Source organism: Labeo rohita, unplaced genomic scaffold (assembly GCF_022985175.1).
Source record: "Labeo rohita strain BAU-BD-2019 unplaced genomic scaffold, IGBB_LRoh.1.0 scaffold_1623, whole genome shotgun sequence".
Classification (NCBI taxonomy): domain Eukaryota; kingdom Metazoa; phylum Chordata; class Actinopteri; order Cypriniformes; family Cyprinidae; genus Labeo; species Labeo rohita.
In genome coordinates this window covers 1-16580 of record NW_026127806.1, presented here as the reverse complement: position 1 = coordinate 16580, position 16580 = coordinate 1, and the positions used below count along the sequence as shown (strand labels likewise).

The following is a 16580-nucleotide window of genomic DNA, read 5'->3' as shown; positions in this document are numbered from 1 at the left end:
TTGAATTTGACAGGTTTGCGCTCCAATTTTATTTCGACAGTCCATTCATCTGCTTGTGACTGTGTGTTTGCATGCACAGCTCCAACGAAAAGACTTGTTTGCTGATCCGTGTCTTCATCATCTACTGCGTGCACTTTCCGCGATCTACACATCCTAGCAAAGTGATTCATTTTCTTGCAATTTTTACATTGTTTGCCATACGCGGGGCACGCACGCGATGTATGCTCAGTTCCACATCGTTTGCAATCAAACGTGCTTGCCTTGTCTTTACCACTCACTTTCGTTGTATTTTGGTAGTCTTTTTTTCGTGTCTGCTTGTGTTTCACGGCATCTACATGCTTGCTTTTACGTGCATTGAGATCCTCCTCATGCATTTTTTTGATTTGCGCTTTAGTTGTTTCTGCCGCTACGCAAAGCTGGGTTGCTTTTATGTCAACCTCTCTAAACAATATTTCTCTCATTATATCCGACGTGATTCCACAGACAACTCGATCTCTAATAAGGGATTCTTGCAATTGTCCGAATTCACATGATTTTGCCCTTAGTTTTAACTCGGTGAGATACTGGCTGAATGACATAAAAACTTGTACCTCTCATAGGTTATGTTCTTCTTTGGGTTACAGTAGTTTTCAAACTTTTCCATAATTTTCGTCAGTTTATGCTTATCATCATCTTCTTCAAAAGTGAAGGTGTTGTACACTTCGCCGGCTACATGAAGAAATAGTGAGGACTGTACCTTATCTGGCTTGCTAGCTCCTCCGATAGCTGTTAGATACAGCTCAAACCTTTGTCGCAGCCCCGTTTGAAAGCATCAAAGTGAGAGAAGGCTTTCTGTGATTATTTGCTAACAGGTTATACGTCTAATTCAATGCATATTGTACGCATTATTTTTTGTTAAATAAAATCACTGGTAAATAAAACACACCTTCGATGATTTTATTTGAGTATCGATATATCGATACTTCGGGATCGATACGCTCATCCCTAATCAGTCTACACACATAGTGTTTGTAAAGAAATGTCTTGTGTGAAGCATATGCCAAGACCCAAGAATAAATACTACCAGTCAAACGTTTTTGAACAGTAAGATTTTTTTTATTGTTTTTTAAAGAAGTCCCTTCTGCTTATCAAGCCTGGATTTATTTGATCCAATGTACAGCAAAAACAGTACAATTATGGAATATTTGTACTATTTAAAATAACTGTTTTCTATTTGAATATATTTAAAAATGTAATTTATTCCTGTGATTTTAGTCCAGTCACATGATCCTTCAAAAATCATTCTAATATTCTGATTTGCCGCTCAAAAACATTTTTTATTATTATTATGTTGAAAACAGCTGAGTAGAATTTTTTTTCAGGTTTCTTAGATAAACAGAAAGTTCAGAAGAACAGCATTTATCTGAAATAGAAATTTTGACTGGTGTAGCATGTGGCCGGTCACATTTCACGGTAAAATAAAACTACTTAAAACACTAAATATAATAATAATAATAATAATAATAATAATAATAATAATAATAAATAATTAAATGAATAAATAGGGACATAAAACTATATAAACAAAACTATAAAATAAAATATTTTAATACAGAGACTGTTTTCAGGTTTTCCATGTTGAAAAGAGAGTTAAAGACAATTATTCCGAATATATTTTAAATGTCATGACATAATCAAACGTTTGCAGTTACACGCATATTTTTGTTATAGCTCCACCGTGTGGCACTATTTGTAAAATTGACAATGTCTTCTATACACATACTAAATCTGCTCTTTACAACAGAAATTACAATTTAATCGATTTTATCTGGTGATGTTTGACTATTAATAAAATAATAATAATAATAAAAAACAGCCGAATTTCAGCTTCTATAAAAACACTAGAATGAAGAATCCGCTGAAGAAAGGTTTGCTCTAGAATCAAAATGTAGTTAAATTTTAATGTCAATGAACTGTGGACTTTGCTTTAAGAATTCCAGTTAGCCAGTACAGGTTGTGTCTTTTTTATTGTCTTAAAATAAATGTTTTGATGAATCAAAACAGTTCTCAGCAGAGTTTTAGATGACACATAGCAAAATTTTGCATGAATTGGACTAAAAGCAAATTTTTTTAGAACACTCAGTAAGGTGGAAATGTTGCATGATGGAAATGGTTAAGCATGTGCTCATTTGATTCGACAGAAGCAGGAAACAGTATGAGCGGAAAATATATATTTTTTATTTTAGGCTTTACAATTTCTTATCAGTCAAAATAATTTTTCACACAGTGAAAATACAGCTACTTCAACCCCGAATGAAAAACACACTTCTTTAACATCTAAAGAAATTACAATGCAGATAAAAACAATGTAAAGAAAGAATTTACAAAACAGAAATTCACAAAAATGCTAAACATAAATAAACATCCAGGCATTACACAAACTAAGCAGTAAAACTAAGCATCTTGCATAATTCAAAAAGATTTAGGAGTATTACAATGTAGCTGTTATCTGTAACATCCTGCAACGTCAGTGCTTTAGATTTATTATAGTTATAATGTTCTGCATCTGAAATTGTCACTTGACTAGTAATACAGTAACTTGGTGGGTGCATGTTATAGTTGACAGCATGCTATAAAGCATACGCTTTTGACTTGCTAAGTATTCATAAGACAAAACTGAGTGCAGTCTGTAAACCAGACAAATATATTTTGCATTTAATGAATTGCAAATGCAGTAGCAGTACTGACCCGTAGATTTCAAGACACCGAATCCGAATAGTGCAGTTTGCATATTACCCGAGATTCTTACTGAATAAGAAGTGCTGAAAATGAAGCACCCGTTCTATTATCTGAAACATTTTGGAAAATTGTTACTGTATCTACAGGAATTGTAACACACAATAGAAATATACAATACATTATATATGTAATCAAAAACAAACCTTTCTCAAAAAGGCTTGTATTTCTGCTGGCAATGCACTCTTAAGAATTTCTTTGTTCTAAATTTGGAACTCAGGAAGATTCAGGGTACTTATAGGGCAGAAATGAGAAGGCGGGATTGTCAGAAATGATCACACACACACTCATTTTACACTAATTAGAGTAATCAGCGCCAACGATTTGTTCTCAGTCTCTGTTGACAGACATCTGGGCGGATTGCATCGGCCTTGTTTAGTAAAGGTAGTTTATTTTCACCGTGGGTTGTCTGTCAACAGCTAGTCTATGTCTGGTGGCCCCAGTTGCCAGAAATAGCAATAATTAGGATAGGGAGGGAAAAGAGGAAAAGAGAAAACGTGTCAGACTGCTGGTAAGCCATCCACAGAGGCCACCCCTGCTTTTTTCAACTTGTTTATGTATGTGTGTGTGCTTCCTCTGATAATACTACGAACATCCCTAATGAGAAAGAGAGAGCGAGACGGTTTGGTGTACGTGGATGAGAATCCAATGTTTTGAAACTGTGAAATTGGGCGAGACGAGATCATCCGATACCTGGACAGGCCACACACAGTGTCTCCAAATGACAGAACATTCAGAGTGTGTACGAATATCAACTAGTTCAAATGCACAGGCTTACATCACATAAAATTACAAATGAAATGACAAAATATTTTAGAAAAATTACATTTATTATTAGAAATTGTATCAATTTATCCATATTAGCTGATATTATGTGTTTAACTGTATAAGCTCATTTCTCCTATTTTTATATTTTTGGGACTTTTAACACTTAAAAGCTATTCTTAAAAACCCTAATAATTTAATAGCACTTAAATGTAATCTTTGGCAAATTTCAAATTGAAAATATCAATTTTTCACACTGTATATTATAAATCTGTGATGCCTAAATGCTCTTGTAGCATATTTTTGAGTGTCTTATTTTTAATTTAATCAGACAATATAGTGTCAGAATTGTTTTTTCTTTTGTCAGTCATTATTTTATTTATTTTTTGATCATGCAAATAATTCTGCTTATACATACCGGCTAGAATTTGTCTACAGAATTGTTTAATTAGGAATTAAAACAACATCAATAGCTAAATTAAAGCCTTTGTAATATATTTTCTTTATTTATAAATACATTTTATATATTTTTTAAATAGTTTAAATACAGATAAACATGCAAGACTAATCCAAACAGGTCATTATGAATACTGATTTTCAATGCTCTTCTAAGATTCTCAATTTAGATACTGTCAACCTGTTAACCTGAGTTTGAACTAGAACATTCTAACAACAACCAAAATGATGCTTTAATCATGTTCTAATCTTTTTGGAGGGTGGGTGAAGTCATGCTAGACACACACACTCCCTTTATCCATAATCTCTCGGTCATCCTATATAAACCCACCCCAGCTTCAGGTCTACAAATACCCAAAACACACATGCCCTTGACAGAGAGGACAGCAAAGCCAACATACACACACAAGAAGGAACAGAGAAGGACTGTCAAACAACTCCCGAAGAAACGTCTAAAGAACAGACTAATTCACCAAAAAGGTAAATACTAAAAACACAATATACTTATTTTTATCATAGTAATTGTACTGGATTTTTCTACATTTTCAAAAACATTTTCCACAATTTCTAATCAGCTGATTGTATTCACTGTTAGCAGTTTATATTTTACATTTTTATATTCTAAATATATGTTGTACTCTCAGAAGATGTGCTCCAGATGTTTGCTACTTATTCTGGTTGTCTACTTCTTGATGGATGAGCTTCGTGCTTTCCTGATACCAGACAGACTGCGAGTGAAAAGAGTAAATATCACAATAATTATATGCTCAGTTAATTTTCTTCTATACAGTTTTAATACAGCATTGCAATAAAAACACGTTAATATATCATATATATTAAAATGCATCCGATTCCCTGCAGAGCAATCACAGGTCGGATCATGAGATATCACCGCACATCTATGAACTCTCTGATCTGGCAGACTTGTTCCCAGGAAATGAAGGGGAAATGACTCGGGACTGGGAACCCAATCCTGCCAAGACTCCCGATTTCTTTTCCCCTATGGAACACATTAATGTGCAACCAGCAAACAGCAACCGCCGCAAAAACAAGGATAAGAGGTGAGTAGGAATATTTACTGTCATTTTGGTATAATATTAAAAAAAAAACTTTTCAAAGTTATTAAATAAAAAAAGTTTTTTCATTGATATGTTTAACCACATACAGTTAAATTCTTTTAAATGTCTATTTGAGTTACAATTTGTAAAGAGGATTAGATTTTTTTTCCCTCGGAACTCATAGTTCTCTTTAAAAGCTATTCTCTGTTTTCAAGCCCAAATTCACACAATTCCTACATTTTTTTTTTTTTAAACATCAAATAGGAGACGGATCACTGTTCCTCTGGACCCCATTGGCAGCACCCACTTGTCTTCCAGGAACAGAAAGGTATTTTCAAACAGAGAAAGCCACAGTGGTTTGGCTACATATATTTAAAATAAACAGATTGCATATTCTATCATTGCTTAAATCTTTTTTCCCCCCCTTAGGAAGAACCTGAAGATTTTAAGGAATACGATGCAAAGTGATCAAGCTGACAGAAACATATACTGTTAGAAAGGACATCTTATGTTGTTTAGTTTTGGTCCTTCTCATTGCATCTCAGGTTTATAAACTGTGACTTATTTATTTGTATTTATGTTTTTCCATTATTAGCTTACCTGCTCCCTCTAGTGGGGTGCAAACTGACAGACGCTGAACTGGTGTTGCTGCAAAATAAATTGTACATGGATAAACTATTGAATCGTCTCGTAACTATTTCTAATACACAAAAACATGACGCATCCCAACACAAGAGTTAGAGTAGGACAAAAAGAAATTCTAAGCCCAATAAAGAAAAGTTTTATTTCTCCAGGTAGTTAAAGAAAACAATATCAGATGCAAAAAATATACCATTTGCTTTGCTTTTCTCTTCACTTTCACATATGTACACTTCTCAAAATCTGTGATATTTACAGAGTGAAACATGAAGCAAGAGAGCTCTGGCATTTGGGAATTTCCAATCCCCCTTGCTTCACAAATAAACCACAAAGAGAAAAAAAAAAAAAATCCAAACAATAGTCTCCAAACTAATTCAAAAGAAAGAGCTTGTAGCATAAATGAGTAATCTTCACCAGTTCTCAGAGTTTAAAACCCCCAAACACTTCTTGAAAACAATAATTACAACCATTCCATTTGAGGACCGCTTCAGCAAAGCTCCTAAATCTAGCCTTCACATCTTATTAAACTGAAAACTTCCAAAAAAAAATTAACACATTGAAAACAAAAAAAAATAAACACTATGTTGTGCAAATAATTAAAGACTGAACTGTTTTGATAGCTTCTTTTCGACAAAGTACATGGGTTAACATACTGTACATTACCAGTAGAATTAGAAGAAATTAATGTTTGATATCAATAATTGCAACTGAAAGGATTCCCTGCTTAAATGACTCATGTAGCTAATAATATCTGAACATCTATATTTGTTAGCTGACTGCTTAAGTCCATTTGGGTGTGATTTCTGACATAAATTTCAATTAAGAGGTTGTGATTTAAATGGTCACCTACAGGAAATGGCATTTAGACTAACACATTACGTCTATAAGTCTTTAAACAAAGGCATCTATCCCAATAATAATAAAAAAAAAAAAAAAAAGATCAACTGGACAGTTCACTAAGAAATAATGTATTTTCTAGTAACAGCGATGTGAACACAATCTCTCGTAGCAGCTCTTTGGCAACATTATGACAACATTTTTCTGCATTTTGTACAGTGTAAGGTTTTTTTTTTTTTTTACTTTTAAATAGACTCTTGCAGTACCTAAGTAACTAATGTAGTATACAACCATGAAAATGTAGTGTGGCTGTGTGAAAAATAGTGCCACTTACTAAATATGCAAGCTGCTTATTTTAAACAAAATGACAATTTGGTGTGACAAGAGTTTACGTATCTGTGGGAAAAGTTACAAACGAACCAAGATCAATTACCCACTTGGGAGGTAAGAGATGAATTCATTCCGACATTATTTCTCAGTGAACTCTATAATGGAGACTACTGACTGTAAAACATGTAAGGAGTAACTAGTCGCCAAAACTAGAACTGCAAAGAAACAGCGAAATAAAATGGATTCTGAAACTGAAAATTGTTTTGGATACAAAAACTGGAGAACTGGGAACATTCAGAGCTTTGAGGGAATAAACACCCTCATCTAAGTGTCTTTTTTATGACTTGACCGTCGTGAGTCTCTGCATTTGTGGCAGTTAAATATGTCGGGCACGTTAGACTTCTTAATTTTGGCGCAAGAGAGGTGCACCCACACGCTGCACTGACTACATTCAATCATGGGCCGTCCTGCAAAGGGTTTACCGCAGTAACAGGTGATCAAGTCCCACGAATCATCACCTGTAAGGAAGAGACGTATAAAATTATATAAAAAAAAAAATATGTAGTGTTTTAATTTTAAAGTCATTAATTAAATAAATAAACTTCTAAATGTTAATATGCTGATTTGGTGCTCAATTATTAACAGTTATTATATATTATTTACTTTTAAATCTTATTTTAAAATTTTAAATCTTACTGCATCATGGTTTCCACATATTAAGCGGCATACTTTGAACATTGATATAAATAATAAATATTTCTTGAGCACAAAATCAGCATATTAAAATGATTTCTAAAGGATCATGTGATGCTAAAGACCGGAGTAATGGCTGCTGAAAATTAGGGGTGTGTGATGGCAATAAATTATATTTGATATGGCATCTCAATATTTTCTGGGATTTTATTTACCATATTTTGCTGAGCGTATTATTGTGCTGATATCTAAGAACTACTTTGAACAGCTGACTCCTAAAGTTTTTTATATTCTTTATATTCTGTTGTCAGTTCACAGCAATGATAGAAATTATTCTTTTCCAATAAGTTAAAATTGATTTTTACCATTTATGGGCATTTTCATCTTTATAAAGCCATTTTTTCTAAAAGTGTGCATCATCTTTTGAGTCAAACTCTTACATTTAATCAGTCAGTTACAATAATAATACATTTAGGCTGTTACCAAACAAATGAAAACAATATCAACAAAATGCAGAAGTTGCATATGAAGTGGCTTTTAGATGCATTTACACGCAGCTTAGAAGGACATGGAATGCTTTAACCTGCGGTTACAAATGCATAATGTTTTTTTGAACATAAAACGTAAAATACTGATATTTGAAATTGTTTTAAAAACAAAAAGACTTTAAATGTGAAAAACACCAGTAGGTGGGAGCATTCACTGTTAATAAGTGAGTTGTTGCGATTGAACCGAATCATTTAAACGAGTGATTCATTCAGGAATCACACATCCTCATGTTGCTCAGAGAAGCAAAACAGTGCTGTGGCTGTTTGGAGTGATTTTTGTTGACAAAATGGAGCAAAACCAGCTAATATGGTGTCTAAAATGTAAGTTTCTTAATACTAACTTATTGTTATCACTTTTGTAACCATGCTGAAAAAAAACAGCGCTCTGTGATATTGACTAACTATATGAAATGACAAAAGTATATACAGCTGCATATGTGTGCATTCTGCAGGTGTTTTGTTTTGATTTTTGCTATATACTCAATGTCAAATTGCACATCGTTAAAACAACAATTACGATATTATAGCAGACGATATATCACACACCCCTACTGAAAATATTAGTATGAAGAAGTTGTTCAGGAGATGTTGTAATTTACACCTTCCTCAGTCTCTACTAAACCGACCTGACTCCACCATTATGTCTTCATCCGCTATCCAAGTCTCGCCTTCACTGGAACTCATATCCGCCTCTCTGGTGGCTTCCTCCTTTTCCTCTTTCACCTGGGCCTGCAGTCTGCGCTCGGCTGCCGCTCCCTGGTCCGAATGCTCCTCTCCATGCCCGAGACCATTCTCTGAGTCTGTCTCACTGTGGGCCGAGCTCTTAAGCTTCTTAAGGGCTTTCGACTGTTTGGGGTTTTTACTGCGCTTGATCCTTGCACGCTTCTCGCCACCGCTGCTGCTGCTGTCGCCAGCGCCTGAACCTAGAGAGAGACGCTTCAGCTTCTTGTCCTTTTTGCGCTCAGCTTTGCTGGCCACCTGGCCCTCATAGAAAGGGTCTTTTAAACACATTTTGTCCATCAGGGTGCTGTCAGACGACAGCCGCCGCATGCTTTTGTTGCTCTTATTGGCACGAGCCTTGCGAACGAACGTATGGATGGTGTGCAAGTCCGACGTGCCGTGACTCCAGTTGGGAGCCATGTTAGAACTTGCTCCACCTAAAACACTGCCTTCACCTGAAGCACCAGAGCTGTTTGGAGAACTGGAGGATGCTGGAGACCATGGCCGTTCCTGTGGACAGAGACAGACATCTAGATGGATCGATAATATTTGGTCATAAAACAGCAAAGCATCTGACATTACTGTTCCTGGAGGACCACGGTTTAGCTCTAACTTGTCCCAAAATACCTGCTTGGAAGATTCTAGTAATCCTGAAGACCTTGATTACCTTGGTTCAGATGTTTAATTGTGGTTGGAGACATATTTCTTTAAAATTAGCACTTCTTTCTGGCTATTTTGTATAGGTTTCTTTGCAAGTACTGGTACTTCTGATTGGGCTGAGGCTGGAATTTAGCGAGTTTGAAGTATACATATATTTGCAATTTAATAATACATGTTTGTAATAAACTTCAGCAGCTTTTTTAAAAGCTATCACCTAATGAATCCATTATCAGATGATCTGCAAAATCCAGTATCTGTCAAATTCTACTCATTATCACATTAATACATGCCTGGACTGGGTGTCAAAGAGGTGCAGCACTAGGAGGTCTCCAGCAACAGGATTTTCAAAAGGGCTTTAATGCATGAAACCACACCTAAATGTGAAACAATGCTCTGTTTCTTACCTCCTTTGGAGAAGGGATGTAACCAGCATATGCAAGAACAAAACTGCAAAATTTGTTGAAGTCCTCCACTGTCCTCTTTCTTCTCTCTGATGGCTGGACATGAACATCATTTATTAGCATTTGGACAAGCACTGCCATCTGTAGGTTGAAAATCTTATTTCCTTGTTTGACTTACCAGAGTCTCTGCTTTGCACTTCAGTAATGAATCTATGTAGCAAAAGAAAGGAGGGAGAATAACATTAATTCGTTGTCAAATGACAGATTTAACCGAAAAAACGTCGCATTTGGAACCGACTTGTGCAGTTTTAATTCTTACAAACCTGGTAAAAGTGCATTTTCGACGGTAAGCTAACGCGCTAACTGCGCTATCCCCCGCGACACCCTGTTGATTGAGGCGTAAAATTCAATTGCGCAAGGCACCATTTTATATCCAAACGTCCACCCGGTTTAAGGGACTTTAATTGAGGAAAAAACTAAACGAATGTAGTGACAAACACTGCAAGCTAAAGCGGAGATAAAGGTGAGAGGACGCAGCAGCTTGTGGCTTAAGCCTCACTCTCGACGTCGAAACACGCCAAGACAACTTTTTTTGGTTTGAGAACTCCTATAAAAGCATATATGGTCGATCATGATACAGTTACGACGACCAAATCGATGTGTGTTTAGAGGAACGACACCATCGGCAATACATTTACCCCGGCATAACAAAGAGTTACAGTCAAGCAGCGAAATGCTACAACGCTAAGCAGTGAGCGGACTTAAAAGGCAACATTTTTGCCTTAAACGACATAAAATATAAAAGAAACAGCTTAGCTTCTATTGTGACTAAAGGCACTCAACTAAAACTTGGTTAAAGGGATTAATAGCGGCAACTAATTTGAAACCGAGCTGGTTTACTTTGCGAAGACAAAATGCGCAACGCTGCGTAACTGCGGTTTTGTAAACGTCCTCATGAAATCATTTGAAAGGAAAGCAGTGGTTGGATATCAGGCATGTTTTAAATCATTTATAAGTTACTGCTTAACAAATGGCTACAATCAGCTTGAGTAATTTCACTCCATTGCACAAGATAGCAACTCGGCTAATCCCCGTATGAACCAGCTCGTCGGCGGAGTAAAATGTCCTCTGCTTCATCAACACAATCAAACATTAAAAAGTGGCTGGCAATGAATTAGGTTTCTAGAGAAATCAGTCTGTTCAACTAAAAGGAATTTAAACTTACTGCAGTATAAAAGCTGCTAACAGGCTAGCTGACTCTGCTAAAACTGAACGATGATGATGATGGGTGTTGCCTATCACAACATGGTTAAAGTTTGAATATTTGAAATTAAAGTCTCGGGTTTTCCTTACCTTGGTGTTCGGACATTATTTCAAGCATTGTCGCCTAATAAGCTCGATCCTCTTCAGTTGGGTGACACCGTGCAGCGTCAATCTTCGCCCGGCTTGGGCGCAGCAAGCCCCGGCTGACTAGCTATAGTCTAGTTAGCTGGGCATCAGAATGATTCAAACGACGTTTTACAAACTGGTCCAATAAAATATCGCTGGATCTTAAATCCCTGGAAAGATTAATCAACTTAATTTTGGCCAGCAAGCAGCGTTGCAAAAAATAATCCAGCTGGCAGTTCAATTACCTAACGGACCACCAAGTAAAAAAGAACCAATGATAAAACCAGGGATCCAGCATGTTTTTGCAACGAATGTTAGTAACATAAACTCTACGTTCGCGCTGTTATGCCTTTTCGACGAAGTGGGGGGGAAAGGACCAAAGTTCTCCAAAAAATTACGTCTGCGTGTCGCCTCCGGCGCGCCTCACTAGAGTCGACGATGTCAACTGACTCTAGAAACCCCTTGCGGTCAAATTGCTGTTGCGATGTAAAATTTTCTCTCCAAGGATTCATGGGACGTGTAGTTCAACCAATGCGATTTGCTGACAGGCGGCACGGAATGCAATGACGATAAACAACAATACCCATGATCCATTGCGCTAGTCGTTGCTCTGCTGTGTTCATGGGAAATTGAGTTTATCTGTTCCAGTACGTATTGCTTGTATTTGCACCCGAGCATAGTACACAGGTTTAAATAAACAATGCTACAATTGTTAACTTTCATCTTTGCAGATCGTTGGACATTTCAATCAATAAGTAAGATCAGTAGTTAAACAGTCTGCTTTCCTGGTCATTTCGGTTACCAATGACGTATTACCATTAAAGCTAAGCCAGTGAAATGGCCAAGCAGCTTTATGTCACGAAATAAGTATTTCCCTTCGAAAGGGGGCGCTTGGCGGCTCAGAAAGATTTGGTTCATAAAATGCATTGAAACTTTAAGATTCGACAAAGCCAAAAGGCTGTGAAATGTCTTAGATATCTTAAATGGCATACAAAAGGTTCACATGCTATATTTTGTTGAGGACGGAGCAATAGGGACAATTCTCATAGATCATAGAATCAGATATTATTAGAAACATTTTATTCTTTATTTATTGAAGCCAATGAAAATATAAATCTTAATGTAATAATAATTGTACTGTATTTTAGTTATTCCATTAAATATAGAAAATTATATCTACCTTATTTTTTCCTTAAGAGTGGGCACAGCCATTTTAAATTCTATGGGTCTGGCTTCCGGTCTTATCTGCATCTAGCTATTTTTAGCTGTACAAAACAGCTAGTTTTGCTGCTTGATATTGCAAATTGTTGTGTCCTACCATATGTGACCCTGGACCACAAAACCAGTCTTAAGTCGCTGGGGTTTATTTGTAGCAACAGTCAAAAATACATTGTATGGGTCAAAATGACTGATTTTTATTTTATGCCAGAAATCATTAGAAAATTAAGTAAAAATCATGTTCCATGAAGATATTTTGTAAATTTCCTACTGTAAATATATAAAAACTTAATTTTAGTAATATGCATTGTTAAGAACTTCATCTGAACAACTTTAAAGGTGATTTTCTCAATATTTTGATTTTTTTGCACCCTCAGATTCCAGATTTTCAAATAGTTGTATCTCGGCCAAATATTATCCTGTCATAACAAACCATACATCGATGCAAAGCTTATTTATTCAGCTTTCAGATGATGTATAAATCTCAATTTCGAAAAATTGACCCTTATGACTGGTTTTGTGGTCCATGGTCACATATTATTTTAATGTATTATCCTAATTATGAGCACACTGGTTTGTAGTGCAAACAGTTTTACCGTTTACTACACATTGTTATTCTCCTCGTTATTTCCCTATAGTAGCTAATGAACCGGACAGGGTTGCCAGGTTTTCACAACAAAATCCGCCCAATTGCTACTCAAAACTAGCCCATAAAATACACGGTTTTCGTTGGGATTCCCCTGGTAAATTTGCATTTCAGAGGCTAAATATGATGTTATTGGAGTCGATTCAACCTGTGAACATCAAAACCAACCCGCAGCAACAGTGTTAAAATTGCCCAATTCCGTGAGAAAACCGTGGATTTGGCAACACTAGAACCGGAAGTCTTGCCCATAAGCTCAGGTCCGCATTATAAAATAAGGTGGGTTAAAACAAAAAAAAAATGATTTTTTTTTTTACCTATATAAACCCAAATCAATATTCATACAGTTCATACTGATTAGATTTATGTGCTATTTAAACGCATTTCCCCCCTTTTATCAGTAAATTTTTTCATTAATGGCATAATATTCCTTTAAATATCTTTTTTTCTCAAAATGAGTATTTTTTATTAATTAAATATGCTAAATTAATTTGGTAAACGTTAGCTGGATTTGCAGTGATTCATAATCTCTGCTGGGACTCGCCTTTCTGAGCCACCGAGCGCCCCCTTTAGGCCATAAAAATAATCACAACCACAGCAGCGTAAGCCGCTCTTCTGACTTCAGTTCACAGACCAAACCCCTTAACAACAAAATCAGCTACTGCTTCCACGGCAGTTTCCACCTTGAATACATCACACAGTACTGTACAGCCTTGACAGGGCTCTTGATCACACAAGCATAGAGAATAGGCGAAGGCGCGTGGGAATTGTTGTAGAAGACATGTCTGAGAAGGACCCTAAAACATCTCAGGACCTCACTGTTGTGGTGAGTATTTGATTTTTACCGAGGTATAGTGGGTCGTGCACTTACAGTCGCCTAGTATTCAGTCACGCTCACTAGCCAAAGTGAATTAATGTAAAAAGAGAAGCGTGAAGTGCTGTGGTTTACCAGTTGTACGTAATCGTTCATTAATAGTTCTGTCGCCAACTTGGATTGAGAGATCACTCTTATGAGTTCAGTGTATTTTCAAATGTCGTCTTTCTTCATCAGTCTGAAGTTAAATAAAATTAAAACGTAAATGAATGTATTTTCGGTAGGGTTATGCAACGAGGATTTCTGTATTTCACCGTTAGGTATCTTGTGTGATTACACGATGTTGAGAGGTTCCCCTTGTTACTATGGTTTCAGTTCCACGCGTGGGCGGAGAGCATGCCCTTAAACTGCTGTTTTTACTCCTGTGTGGGAAGCCCACGCAAAACCCACACGATTCTAGATTTCATTTATGCTACTGACGCAGTGTTCATTCACAATTTTTGTGAGTTTTAATCCAATTGCTTGTTTAATATTTTCCCTTCTGTACAGGTACAGACCTTGCTGCAGCAAATGCAGGACAAGTTCCAGACCATGTCAGACCAGATTATTGGGCGAAATATCCTTCCACATATGCATGTTTATATCATTGTAATCTATTTATGTACACAATCAAAGCCTTCATTTATTAGAAGAAAGTACATGCTTTATGGTTTGACTATGAGATAGAAGCGTATTAAAAAGAATATTTTTCTTAATTCTAATACTTGATGAGATGAGTACGCGAATCGATGACTTGGAGAAGAACATCTCAGATCTCATGACTCAGGCAGGTGTGGAGGAGTTAGAGGATGAGATAAAAGTCACTGAGACCTCTGGAACAGCTTGAAGGCAATGACCAACACCATCCTAGTAAGTGTAGGTGGTGCTATTGCCACTTTGATGCCATTCTTTTGAAGTTGTTACCATTTAGAGAACACTTACATTCTATAAACTGTATTTGAAATTACATTTGGATTCGTCTGATTGTGTCATAGCATATATGTGACCCTGGACCACAAAACCAGTCTTAAGTCGCTGGGGTATGTTTGTAGCAATAGCCAAAAATACGTTGTATGGGTCAAAATGATTGATTTTTCTTTTATGGCAAAAATCATTAGGAAATTAAGTAAAGATCATGTTCCATGAAGATATTTAGTAAAATTCCTATTGTAAATATGTGAAAACACATTTGGACAACTTTAAATGTGATTTTCTCAATATTTGGATTTTTATGCACCCTCAGATTCCAGATTTTCAAATAGTTGTGTCTCGACCAAATATTGTCCTATCCTTACAAACCACATATCAATTGAAAGCTTATTTATTCAGCTTTCACATGACCCTTCAAAGGTTCAAACTGACCCTTATGACTGGTTTTGGAAAGTCATTTTTAAGTTACTGTTGTGATCTTCATGACATGTCTTTCTGTTTTGTTTAATGTTAAGTATCTTTTCTCTTTCAGTCTGCCAAGGAACACAGTGAGGACCTTCTACTGCAGTATCAGAATTTTTAAATGAAATGTGAATTAATCCTTTTTTAGGTAATTAATTAAAAATGGTGCTTGCCTATGCGTATTGCATATTATATTACATATTGTAAGGTTAAAACTATATTACTGGACAGAAGATTAACAACATAACACTTGTTTTTGTATTTATTCATTGTAATCACAGGGGGAAATCATGTGATTCCTGCATGTTTTGCTGATATTAAAAACTCTATGAAATGGCTTTACGGTTGCAGTTTTCTTTCCTGTATTAACATGTTTCTTATTTAAACAGAAAATAGAGAGGTAGTGTTAAATTCCAAATATAATTTTTTTTTCAAGACTTGCATTTTTAAAGTTTAATCAGAATACATGGCTACTTCTAAAAGGCTTCCAGTGGAAAGTTTATGCAGGCAGATGGTGTAGTTATGACATTTACCAGCAGGGGTTAGCTGGGTCATGCTAATCATGCATAACCTTGACCCACTGGATGCATCACAAGAATGTGCACAGTTCCAAAGCCTTCACTAACAACTGTGATGGTGAAAAACAGCATATCAGCCACACTCCTTGTAGATATGTGTAGATGTGTGATTTTAAAGCCTTTAACACCTTTCTGTTTTAACTGGTGACAACAGATGATCAGACAAAAAATTTAAAAGCTTTGTTTTGAATTATTTACTGATGTGTTTATCTTTATCTGCACCACAGAAAAGACAGTAAAAACCTGTGGAACTGGCAACATCGTTTAATAGGAAGAGGTCTGTCATGGAAGTACTTACGTGGTTTGCTGATTACATTTTTGGCAAAGCAGAAGTGCCCAGTTAGAAACTAATATATCAGAGGAATAATGGCTCGTTGAAACATTAATCATTTTTGTAATAGTAATATACTGTAACTGATTTGATCACTTGCTGTTCATAACAAAATGCTTGCTGGGTCTGTTTTGCTTTATAAGTTGTTCTGCATCCATTTTCTTTTCTTAGCAATCTATCATCATGACTTTTATGGTATTTAAAAGGTTTTATATGTGTACAGTTGCAATCGAAATTATTCAACCACCTTGACATGTAAGACATTTTGCTGCAGAGAACGAAATTTTGTGATAG

General features: G+C 35.9%; 2 protein-coding genes across 2 annotated transcripts; one reads left to right on the top strand and one right to left on the bottom strand.

The window, feature by feature from the left end:
- Positions 1–5819: 5819 nt before the first annotated feature.
- phf23b (PHD finger protein 23b) lies at positions 5820–11724 on the bottom strand. The gene is made up of 5 exons (XM_051101702.1): positions 11236–11724; positions 10061–10092; positions 9886–9978; positions 8728–9331; positions 5820–7378 (listed from the first exon to the last, which is right to left on the bottom strand). The coding sequence occupies exons 1-5, from the start codon at positions 11261–11263 to the stop codon at positions 7185–7187; spliced, it is 951 nt and encodes a 316-aa protein (XP_050957659.1). The 5' UTR covers positions 11264–11724; the 3' UTR covers positions 5820–7184.
- Positions 11725–13761: 2037 nt separating this feature from the next.
- hsbp1a (heat shock factor binding protein 1a) lies at positions 13762–15719 on the top strand. The gene is made up of 4 exons (XM_051101701.1): positions 13762–13958; positions 14496–14562; positions 14711–14855; positions 15448–15719. Exons 1-3 carry the CDS (start codon positions 13914–13916, stop codon positions 14830–14832), a joined length of 234 nt encoding a protein of 77 aa, XP_050957658.1. The 5' UTR covers positions 13762–13913; the 3' UTR covers positions 14833–14855; positions 15448–15719.
- Positions 15720–16580: the final 861 nt, after the last annotated feature.